The 12500-nt window shown below is 42.9% G+C and overlaps 1 protein-coding gene across 1 annotated transcript in view; it reads left to right on the top strand.

Moving 5' to 3' along the window:
* Positions 1–6428: 6428 nt before the first annotated feature.
* map3k1 (mitogen-activated protein kinase kinase kinase 1, E3 ubiquitin protein ligase) overlaps positions 6429–12500 on the top strand; it is a 32074-nt gene continuing 26002 nt past the window's right edge. Inside the window, 2 exon segments of the mRNA XM_077019703.1 lie at positions 6429–6847; positions 6849–6979. Of these exon segments, the coding sequence (XP_076875818.1) occupies positions 6485–6847; positions 6849–6979 (494 nt within the window). The 5' untranslated portion in view covers positions 6429–6484.

The raw sequence follows: 12500 nt of genomic DNA, 5'->3' as shown, positions 1-12500 counted from the left end.
AAGAATAACGCAGAGGACCAAATTAAACTGACTGACTCGCCATTAGTAAAATGCCATTGTGTAATGTACACTTTCAGTTCTCAGGACTGTTGATTAATAGGAATTAATAGCATGATGTTCTGTATTTAGGACAATAAGGAAGTACTACAAAGTTGTGCAGTAGTATTAATCATAGGGGTGTTTAGCTCCAAAATAATTTTAAATGATTATAACATTATTTACATTAAAACAAACTTGGTAGTTCGTTTTCCTGATGGAAATGTGATAAAGCTCTTGGTAAATCCTGCTGAGTGTTTTACATATCAATGCCATGTTTTCCCTGATTCAGCGCAAAGCCTCACAAGATTAAAGTTCGGCCGCCACTGACCTTACAGAGGTCAGGTTTGTTATGAAATAACTCAACAATGTGTCACAGAAAATTAAGGTGGTCAGCCTGAGATTACTGCAAAGTCATGTTCTGGTAAACTCCAACACCTTGACATTTATCTACTTAGGCAGTAGTTTACTGAAAATAAGCAAGATCAACATATCAACATAAGCAAACAGAGACTGTTATACACACACACACACACACACACACACACACATACATATATATATATATATATACAGTTGTGATCAAATTTATTCAACCCCCAATGCTGCGAAGGGTTTTATGGAATTCAGTGCACATTTGTAATTGTGTTCATAATGAAATCTTACAAGGACTTGTTAAAGAACTAAATGCAACTAAGATAGCATCAATTTTTTTTGTCATAAAGTATTAAATGGCCTTTTTGTGATTTCTTCATTGACACAATTATTCAACCCCTTTACGACTACCACTCCTAAGAACAGAGGTTCATTCCAGTGTTTTCCATCAGGTATTGAAAACATCTGTGGATGTCAACGAGCAGCAATCAAGCATGTTAAGCACCAATTAGGCAGATTTAAAAGGACTGTGATACTCAGCTCCTTCTAGACATCTACTGGTGTGTTTCCAAGCATGGTGAAGGCAAGAGAATGGTCCCAGAAGACAAGAGAAGAGGTTATTGCTCTTCACAAGAATGGCAATGGATATAAAAAGATTGCGAAGTTGTTAAATATTCCAAGAGACACTATCGGAAGTATCATTCGCAAGTTCAAGTTAAAGGGCACAGTGGAAACGTTACCTGGTCGTGGCAGAAAGAAGATCCTGACCGCGACTGCTGTGCGCTACCTGAAGCGTAATGTGGAGAAAAATCCCCGCGTGACTGCTAAGGAACTGAAAAAAGACCTGTCAGATGTGGGCACTGAAGTTTCAGCTCAGACAATAAGGCGCGCACTGCATAACGAAGACCTCCATGCCAGAACGCCCAGACGCACCCCCTTGCTGACTCCAAAGAACAAGAAAAGTCGACTGCAGTATGCCAAAAGTCATGTGGACAAGCCACAAAGGTTTTGGGACAGTGTACTGTGGTCAGATGAAACTAAATTAGAACTGTTTGGGACAATGGACCAGCGCTATGTTTGGAGAAGGAAGAACCAGGCTTATGAACAAAAGAACACCTTGCCTACTGTGAAGCATGGCGGGGGGTCAATTATGCTTTGGGGCTGTTTTGCTTCTAATGGTACAGGAAAGCTTCAACGTGTGCAGGGTACCATGAATTCCCTTCAGTACCAGGAGATCTTGGAGGAAAATGTGATGGAGTCAGTCACAAACCTGCAGCTTGGGAGACGTTGGACCTTCCAACAGGACAATGATCCGAAGCACACATCCAAGTCCACTAGAGCATGGTTGAACATGAAAGGCTGGAACATTCTAGAGTGGCCATCGCAATCACCAGACTTAAATCCAATTGAGAACCTCTGGTGGGACCTAAAGAAGGCAGTTGCAGTGCGCAAGCCTAAGAATGTGACTGAACTGGAGGCTTTTGCCCATGAAGAATGGGCTAAGATACCCATAGGTCGCTGCAAGACACTTGTGTCAAGCTATGCTTCACGCTTGAAAGCTGTCATAACTGGAAAAGGATGTTGTACTAAGTACTAAAAAATAATGTCACTAGGGGGTTGAATAAAACTGATAATGATGTGAGCACAGTAAAGACATTTGTGGTTATTCCATCATAAATATTATGTTATGTTTGTCTAATTTATAAGTGCCTCTTTGATATAATTGTAAATAAGATGACTGAAATGATCAAAATCAATGTCAAACTGGCCAAAACACTTTATTTCAGTGGGGGTTGAATAAATTTGATCACAACTGTATATATATATATATATATATATATATATAATGTCTCCTTATATTACACAGACACTCTCATGCCCATTTCGGCATTTCGGACCAGCTTTGTCCTACTGTTAAATTGTTAAATCAGGCTTTAGGGTCCTTGCCGTGTTGTAAATTTGAAGTCGAGCCCATTCACCCTGTCTTTCCACTTCTGCTGTCCACTCAAATCCAAACACACTTACAATGGGAGATTTTAAATCGTTTTGGTGGGAACGGCTAGACCTTTTAACGCTACATACCCAAGAAATGTGTGAGTTTGTCACTATTCTACAGCGTGTGTTTACAGAGGTGAAAAACAGTGCGTAGAAACGAAACAGGGAAAACAATATCAAGCCAACATTCTCTTCAGGAAGACAGTATAGACTAATACTGTGTAACTCCAAGCCGCATTCCTGCTGGAGGTGTCTCCAGTGCCCCCTTTAAATCCTGCAACTCACCTAGAACAGCCTACATGCTTATAAGGCTTTTACATGCAAAACTAATTTTTATTAGTAATTAGCATGTGCTTGGTTGGAAAAAAGGTTAAAGACTAGGAATCCTGTGTGACTGCTAAGCTACAGACAAAGACCACATGGGCACAGGCAATGGGGACACGCATGGCATTGTTTTATGACCTCATTCATTAACATAATCATTATGTCCTTCAATGGGGTTGAATGTCCTCTGTTTAAAATATACCGGGGTATTACAACAGCAGAACTATTATAGGTCCTATGACAGGACGACGACACCAGCAGAGTCAACGCTTTGGCCAGCTTCAGAGCAGTAAATGTTTGGCATGGCCCAAGTTCCAGGAGGAAACCTGAACTCTCTGCTCAGATCCTACACCAGACACAGATCAGAGGTGCCTCAGCACAAGCTATATTTAATTTTCCAACTTCTGTACTAATGCAATGAGCTCAGCATTTTATTTTTTTATACGTTGGTACTAAAAATAGTAAGTGAAACTTGATCTGTTCTCAGTGCCACGTGTTTACAGGGTTTAGACCCAGATCTATATAGGGGAGTGGGGCAGTGGGATTAGCTTGGTTAGAGCACCAGTGCTAATCAAATCGCCACACTGCAGAACATTTGAGCCCAGAGAAAAATGTCAGGTACTTCTCACTCAACTCAACTGTTTTGTAATTCAAGTGACCTTCTTTCAAAACCAAAATACAAGTGCATTGTGGACTGAAACATTTTTGCGTCATGGTTTTGGTGCCAAACTGACAACCTAATGATGAGCTGTGACCGCACGTCTCGCGCAATTAAGACGTGAAGCTATTAAATCCGTCTGTGCATGCGTTTGCAGGAGTGGAGTGGCGAGTGTGCAATGAATATGAAATCTCCTTCGCACAAACCCCTTGAGCTTTGGAATGCGACTTCTGAAGGTATGCACCTTGTAGCCGCCTGGCGGGGGGTTCCCCGGGACAAAAGCCGCCCCCTCCTCTAGCATCTGACACGTTCTGGGCTGGCGTCCCAGCTCCGCCAGTCCCACAGATGCACGGGCTTCATCAGCCGGAGGGGAGCCACTACTTGGGCTGCCACGTCGGGCAAGCAGTCCCAGGGAATCAGGCTAGAGCCAGAGCTTGAACGCAGAGCAATCTAGAGCGCCTGACGCAAACCAAGCATGTGACACGCAGGAGTTTGGGGCCGCCGGGCACTTCTGTGGCGGAAAATTTATGCCAAATCAGATGGAATAAGTGGCAGGATCTGTTGGGAGTGTATGCAAAAGTTCAGTGACAGTTGAAGGACGTATTTAGAAGGCTGGCATGAATAAAACGCAGTGCTGTCAGGAATAAAACAAAAGGCTGGTCCTTTGTAACAGGTTGAAATGCGTTATAAGACTCTGCAAAGAACACAAAAAACCATTGCGCATTGTTTGTCCTGCACCATGAATAAAGTATGAATTTAAAAAACAAGAATTCATAGTCATGTATTATCTACTAATCATAAATCAGGATGTGATTTAATCAGTGCTTAAGTTGAGTAGGATTTTTGCAAATGTAGTACAAAGCACTGTGAAAGAATTAAAATCTGTTTTAAGATCATAAGTAGCTTAATGAATACAAACGGAGAACAAATCGGTCAGTGGCCAATGTTCATAGAAGACATTGTTTGGAGTTCCATGTTGACTTACAATTTCTGAGACCGTGCCACCTACACTTTGTTCTAGAAAAGCTTGATTTCACCAAATCAGTTAGCCCCAAAAGGGACTGCCTCTGTAAGATCAGACACTTTGAAAATCTTGTGCACAAAAGTAGCAGACCGGGGCGAGGATAAACCGCTTTGGTACCTGTGCCTCGCAGGGCGGGTCTCTTCTAGCTATATTAAGCACGATCAGCATGGAAGGTCGCCATGGCAGCAAGGTTTAAGCCTTTGTTTGAATCCAAGTCATTTGTTACTGCTGGAAGTCGAACAAGTCTCTTCAGTTTTGTGCAACTTCTGCAGCAGTAGAAAAGTATTCTGCTTTGGCCTTCGCAAGAGTAAATATGAAGAGTTTATGCAAATAGTACATTCAAAAACATAAAAATACGGCATAAAAATTATAGTGATCTGAAACTCCAATATATCCAATATATCCAATATAACATATATCCAATATAATATATATAACATTTCTGCATTTCTCAAAGCATGTGTGTAATGTCCTCCTTTTTTTTTTGCAGGAACTATTTACTGTTAAAACTTTCTGAGCAGTGCTCAGAAAACAAAAGAGAACAAATAGTTTGTGCAATGTTCCACGTGAGCAGGAAATGCAGAAGCTACAGGAAGCCCGCCCGACTAAAAATAGCGCTCCGTGATACACTGGATCCGCAATGACAGGAAGTAGTTTTCCCCGTCACCCTGGTACCTAAGGTTGCAGCAGCTTACAGCTTTTTCGTACGTATCAAATTGGAGAAATGGAAACGCTCGCGCCTATCGCCAAGATGTTTTACATATGGTGTGACGTACTTTCAATCAGCGATGCACAACAGCAAAGTGGCGCGTTAGAATAAGGAGGGTTTTTTGTTGTTGCTTGGTTTAAGTTGAATGTAAATATCCAAGTTTATGTATACTTTTATTTGTTTATTTATTTATGTTGGCTTCTAACGAACAATCATAACAATCATAAATTAATAAATATGTATTAAAATATTTTACTCCGTTAATCGTTTAGATTTTAAATATTGTCATTCAGAAGCCATAACCATTGCTCCCAATTATTTATATGGGTCATTTGGGCACATTACATAACTTGCAAGACAGACACGACACAAAAGATGGATTTATTCAGAAGAACGTGCAGTTTGCAGGTCCACTAAGCTGACACTCTGCCCAGAACGACGGTTGGCCTAGAAAACGTGGACGCACTGAACCGCATATTAACACACATGGACTAATGACTGACTACACGAGGAAAAAAGTTAACAATCAACTCATAATTTTATTTGTAAGCATTCACTGTTAAAAATAAATGTCATTCTCCTGTACTTTTGCAGCACTTCTACAGTCGTTTTTCTGGCAAGATGTTGACATTCTGCATTGTTTATTCAAAAGAATCGCCTTTCATTGAAATTCATTATGAGCCTGATATCAAAAAGCACATTCACAATAGCATGAGATATATATAGACCTATATGTAGGTCTATATAGACCTACAGTAGGCTAAAACCACATGGAAGATTGAGTGTATTTTTAGATTCCATTTGCTTTATTTTAAATATTACATACTAATTTATATAATTTATATGCCATACTGGTTGTATTTTACAATTATATGATATGGGGCATATCTGAAACCTGTCAGCGAACATATTGCGTGCAAACGTACCTACCATGTAAACAGAACACGGTGCCTTTGCTCCTCCTTTTCGCCCTCCCTAGTGCCTCCACCCCTCCCCCTAGCGCCTCCACCCCTCCCCTAGCACCTCCACCCCTCCCCTAGCGCCTCCACTCCGTGCATTAGCACCTCCACCCCTCCCCTAGCACCTCCACTCCGTCCCCTAGCGCCTCCACTCCGTGCCCTAGCACCTCCACCCCTCCACTAGCACCTCCACTCCGTCCCCTAGCGCCTCCACCCCTCCCCTAGCGCCTACACTCCCTCCCCTAGCACCTCCACCCCCTCCCCTAGCGCCTCCACTCCGTCCCCTAGCGCTTCCACTCCTCCCCTAGCGCCTTCACTCCCTCCCCTATCGCATCCACCCCTCCCCTAGCGCCTCCACTCCCTCTTCCACACAGCCTATTAAGTGGCAAAATTCAGGACAGAAAATGGCGACGGCGGGGAGCCGGACCTCGTCGTCAGGATTATTAGATTCAAATAACGGCACAAACGTTGGAAACGGACCTCAGGGAAGTTCCAGCGCTCCTGGTCTGTCACACAGTCCAGGAAAAGCGAAGAGAAATACGGGTGAGAACTCACAATGGAGACGTAAAGAGCTACGGAAAGTGAGAAGTGTGGATCTGGACAAACCTGAAGCGCTGCTCCTTTCTCCCGAGACCGGGACGGCTCCGATATCGGCGCAACTGCACTTCTTGTCCGCTTCCTCGCCTGGTGCGGTCCAGGCAACTTTGTTGCAGCAAAGCCGTCATGTTCAGCACAGTAATTCACTAACCGAACACCCCTTCATTGACACAGCAAAGCAATAGTTTGGCTTCTGCCGCTCAGGAATTGTTGAAAACTTCTTTTAAAAACAGCAGCGACCATCTCAGTACAGATAATGGTGCTACCGGAACTTCAATGGAAGTGAATTTTACACAACACAGGTAAGGTTTATGCAGTTTTCATAATGCTTTATAGATTAAAGATTCTGCTAGTAAAAACGTGACAACGAAAGGCGTATTTTGCAAAGATCAAAACTACGTGGGGAGCTTAGGATGTCCTTTGACTTCCTGACGCGTTGGCTGTGGATAGAGCGAAATCAAACATGGAATCAGCGTATTTAAGTACTTTTTGCTTCACTCTTGGTTTCTAGGAAAAAATGTAATCAAAAACATTTTGAAGACTTATACTAAGTGTGGTGTATGGTGACAACAGAAAACTTGCGAGTGCAAACACGGGCGTCTTAACCACACGTGCACAAATTTGCATTCCACTTGTCTTCAAGTCTGATATGAGTTAAGTCTGATATGAGTTAAGTCTGATATGAGTTAAGTCTGATATGAGTTAAGTATGCTTAGCCCTTTGGTGCCCTTTACAGTGAAGCTCTACCATCATTAAATGAATGACAGTCTAGTAATAAAGTTGCCTTGAGTCAAAGACGAGGTGCACGTCAGTGTGCTCTCAGATACATGGGATAAAGCAGACTAATCGATGTTTATGTAACTACTACTTTTTTATTAAAATTGATAGGCACAGTATCAGAAGGTCTTAAAGTTGTACTCCATATTTCGTAGCAGGGAGAGCTTATTATTGTATTTTTCATCTTTTTATATTGATCTGCTGAAAATAAAATGTGAGCGCGTATCTTCAGTCGGGCCCTGCTGCGTTTGGCCGCGTTGCTGTATCGTTTCTGGCGTGGATCGCAGTTCCTCATGCTAAGCAATTCTGCACAAATAACCGCGACGTATTTATGTACGTTTGCCTTTAAATAATTGCCTTTAAGATAATGCGAGTTGTGCAGGTTTTACCTTGGCGCGGATATCAGAGGATTTATTTTGCGCTTAGAATAATGAGCAGGACAGTGTTAATAAAATAACTTGTTCCTGTGTTTTTGTAGACTTTCTAACTCGTGTGAGCAAACCTGGTCTGTTTGGTTTTTGCTGCGGTTAGCTCACTACCTTGTCTTACGAGAAGAAAATCGGTTCATGTACGCATCTTTCTTTTTACGCATCTTTCTCTTCATCTTTCTTGTAGATTTGCTGGTTTAATTGGCCCGCACGCGTTATAAACTCGACATTATTAACTCCGCAACGCATTTACAGTAGTGCATCTGCGGCTCTTGTCAGTGCTGCTTCAAACCACATTTGTGCACTTTCTCGTGTTTACACTGTAACAATCCGCCTTTGTGAGACATAATGACTTGATACAAACGCCGTGAAGACGTGGTTGGGAATTCATGTTTTAGAATGTCGTTGTTGATTGTCCACTTCAGGGCAGCAAAAATGTAGGTGTGCACCTTTTTTAATTTTCTGTCTTGTTTACTGTAGGTTGCTCAAAATGATGGCCCCCTGCTAGCTCTTCCTTATAAGGAAAGGCCCGGTTAAACAGTGTTGAGGAAGTGCACAGGTCAGTGCATAGGACAGCCATTTGTGGAATTGTAGTCTATGGGGTGAAGGACAGTTTCTAATTGATTTTTAAGGAGTTTGTGAGAAAAGGGTGAGTGAAGTTGCAATATGAGCTTTTTGCTTTTGGGGGTGTAGACAAAATGAGGAATAAATAGGACATTGAAAAATGAAGACGTGGTCGAAAAGCTCAGGGGTTTGTTGTGTAGGATAACTGCATTTGGTAAGTGACTCAGGAAAAGAGGAATTCCTACAGTTCCCAGAGAGCTCTCCTTCATGGGTTCTGTGTGTTTTTAATATTCTAATGTTCCTCATGTTTGTTTGGGGTCTGTGTTATTAACTTAAAGTCCCATGAGGCTGTGTAATAGCCAACTTAAAATGGCCACAGGTCAGCGATGTACAGCCCGAAGAATCATCATTCTGTCTTCCGAGTCAGATCACAGCTATTCTACTTGTTGCATGGCTTTATCCTTTATGAAGACAGGTTGTTTTCTTGGTCCTGCTCACATTTGAACGTTTGGGAAATAAAGGAGATCTGAATCAGAGCGGTTAGGTTTGCGTCAGCACCCTGATTCACTTACCGCCCCATTCCCCCAGGTGAGAAGAGCATCACACTCTTTTGTGCCTGTACATGACTGCCCCCCCCCCCCCCCCCATTCCTATGAACAAATGTCAGAGGCAGAATCTTTCTTCTAGACAGGTGTTGAAAAGCTTTCAGAAGCAGATGTTTCCCTTCCCATGTGCCCTAGCTTTTGGGTAGACTCATCGGGAACTGCGCCACTGCTGTTGTCCGCTTGAGGTGAGATCAAACGAAACGCGCTATTCGGACACCTTGTGAGGTCGGCGTAGTCTTGACAGGACTGTTATTCGGAGGTCTGTTTGCTTTGAAGGGGTTAAAACCTTGATCACCGTGTGGTTTGTGTCAAGCGAGGGGCTCGGTTGGCCATAGAAGGGCAGTTATGACCCTTAAAGTTGCCATGAAATGTCTTCGCCAATCTTCCACGGGAAAAAAATCTTCTGGATATTTAAGAAATAGTGATTTCAAAATGGGCATTATGGGGCACTCGTTCTGTTTGTTCTCTGGCCAGTTTCAAAATTATACAATGATCTGAACTCTAAGATCATTGCAAAGCGTTTTCTTTAAATGTGATTTTATGTGGGTTGGATTTCTTAACCAATGTCAGCTGATTATTTAGCAAGGGCTGGGCTACACTTGTGAAATAGCTGTAGTGCTAGCAATGGGACTAAAGTTTCCCAGAAAGTGGCCTGGGTTGGTGTGGCACCGTTGGGTGTTCCCGCGGCCCACAGGATCGGAATTAATTTGTTTGCATTTCCAGCGGATGTGGCAGGACTTCTGACACTCTGGTTTACAGTAGGAAGATGTAGGATAAGATACCTCCCCAGCACAGGAAAATATTGCCGGGCTTTTCATCTATTCATATGAAATACTTTAATTGTCTCCGAGCGGTGCGACTCATAAGCGGGTTGCTGGGCCACAGCTTTAGTGTGGGTTAATTAGGGCTGAACGATTTTGGAAAATAATCTAATTGCAATTTTTTATCTATAAATTGCGATTTAAAATCGCGATTTTTTTCCACTGTTTTCAGGAAACTGTTTCGGCATTTTTTTATACAGCTCAGATACAGGGTTGCCAACTCTTCAAGATCACTTGGAGTGAGACTTGAACCTGGAGGGGGGTGGCGAACGTAATTTGTTGTTGGGGGGGGGGGGGGGGGTGTAAAATGGACTAAATTTAAGTATTATTATTATATCGTGATCGATCGATCGCCCGTGGTTGGCGCCAGAGCGAACTAGTAACTTTTTAGTCCAAGACGCTCAATGCGTGAGAGTTGGCAACCCTGCAGGTATAGCAACTTGGCTAAAATATGTGCGTGAGGGCATTTGGTAGCGCATATCCAGTGTGTTTAACAAAGCCATGAAGCCGGGCTTGTTCACTATATTAACGGACATCATGTCTTTCACTATAGACTCCGTTACTGCCCGAGTTATTTTCAGCGTGCCGCTTCGAATTATATCTATAAGGAGTTACACTTTCAAACGGTTCGGTCAGTGAACCCTGTCGGCTGGACCGGTCAAGCTATCCGCGCTTTTGCGATTCATCCGTGGCTTTAAATCTTATTGCGCCTATATGCGTGATTTTACGGTATTTCGCTGCTCACCGCATACTAAAGCTGTATAAGCGCAGAAAAACACTTTTGAGAATTTGAAGATGCAGCACTGGTCGTTGGCATTTTAGCCTTACAAATATCATACGAGGCTTTGTGGTGTTTTTTTAATGCTGAAAGAAGGTTTGTAGTGTTACCTCGCGTCGTAGCGACAGTAGCAAGGCACGTTTTGCATGGGTACCTGACGTTGAGCAGCTTCTTTTTTAAAGCCAAAGTAATTTCACACAACTGATGTGCTGCCCCTCTTTGGTATTAGACTTTCAGTAGAGGTCAGCTTCTGTCGAGCCTGAAGCCATTGTGCAACAAGTTAAAGTGCGCTGTGTTAACTTCACTTCTCCACCTCCCTGCCTCCTGCTCGGGTTTGCTCCGTTCGTCCTCGACCTCGGCTCGCTCCCAAGTCACGTGACCAGTTAAATCGCAGCCTGTGCGATTAGAGAATCGCGTTTTCAAATATCGCGAGATTATCGCAAATGCAATTAATCGTTCAGACCCTAGGTTAAATATTGCTAAACACATTAAGGTTCTTCTTTAACTGGGGCAAAAATCAGATTTGTTGTCATGCGTCAGTTCGGGGGGGGGGGGTTTCTTGGAACAGAATTTGTGTTTCTGAGGTGTGTGGGATGTACTTTTCCGTGGCTGTTAGGTGGTTCTTTTACGATCAGGTCAAGACATGCTGAGCCAATGTCAGATATCTGCTGTTCATTAGATCTGTGGTAATTGTAATCCCTCTGCAGACTGCATCCTTCCCACAGTTCATATTCTCTGTTCACTTTGAAATAAGTGTATAAATAGAGAAGTTTTTATATGCCTGAAGAGATAAATTAAAAATATAAGCAGTATAAGTAATGCAGTGGTATCGGGTAACCAGAACACGCAGTGTTGTTATTGATCGTGTTACTGCAGCTGTCTGTACGACCTGTCAAGTCTGTGAGCTGGTTTACTGTGATTAATGGCAACCTTTGTCACCTCGTATGGTAAAAATGGACTGTATACAGTATGAAACAAGCAGCCTTCTCCCCACATCAGTGTGGATCCTCTTGTGCGTAGAGACGCCCTGAACGAGTGTCGCCACCACTGTGCTCGTGAAATGCGCTTGACACACTAGACCGCGTCCAACCGACCTTCCCGATACAGGCAGAGTGACTTCAGCGGCTGAGGTAGCGTGAGCGGAGGGCGCGGGCCGAAGGCCTTAAAACTCGAGCACCCTGCCCGTCTCCGCGGCTCTCGCCGGGAAGCCCTCTGCTTCAGAAACTGATATGGTACAAAGAATGTTGGAGAGCTTTATGGGTGGGGGGTGTGTTTGGAAGTCATCATGGTAAATATATCCAGTGAGTCAATGATGTTTGTGTGTGACATCTGACACTTCGGCACTCGGGAATAAAACTTTGGGATTTGGTTCAGACAAGGTTCCTGCTATTGTGAATAGATTCTGATCACTTGAGGGTTCAGGCTCCTTATAAACTCCTAAGCTGTGGCATTGCTGGTGTTTGAGTGAATACATTTTAAATTTAGTTTTCTAACCATATTAACTTCCATCTACTTAAATGGCAGTGTGCTATTGTTCCACAGGCCTTAGCAAGTATCTTGCATGCCGGTATCTTCCTTGCACAGTCAGAGTTTCCTGGTTACATATAAAGTTTCTGTGAATGCTACAAGTTAATGTTCATTATGACATCTCATTATTAGGGTTGTTGATGTGTCAAATCTACTGTTGCTAGGCAGGCAAGTGTAAGAATGTCCTGAAATTTAATCCTATTCATGGGGGCCAGGAGACACCTTTTTATCTCTTCATCTTCTAGTGTAAAGATTTGGCCTAGCACTGTTAAGAAATATGAATTAAAAGTGGGTTTCATAGTAAATTGGCTCAATTTTAAGGT

The sequence above is a fragment of the Brachyhypopomus gauderio genome, chromosome 10 (assembly GCF_052324685.1).
Source record: "Brachyhypopomus gauderio isolate BG-103 chromosome 10, BGAUD_0.2, whole genome shotgun sequence".
Taxonomy (NCBI): Eukaryota; Metazoa; Chordata; class Actinopteri; order Gymnotiformes; family Hypopomidae; genus Brachyhypopomus; species Brachyhypopomus gauderio.
This window is presented reverse-complemented; position numbering and strand designations above follow the sequence as displayed.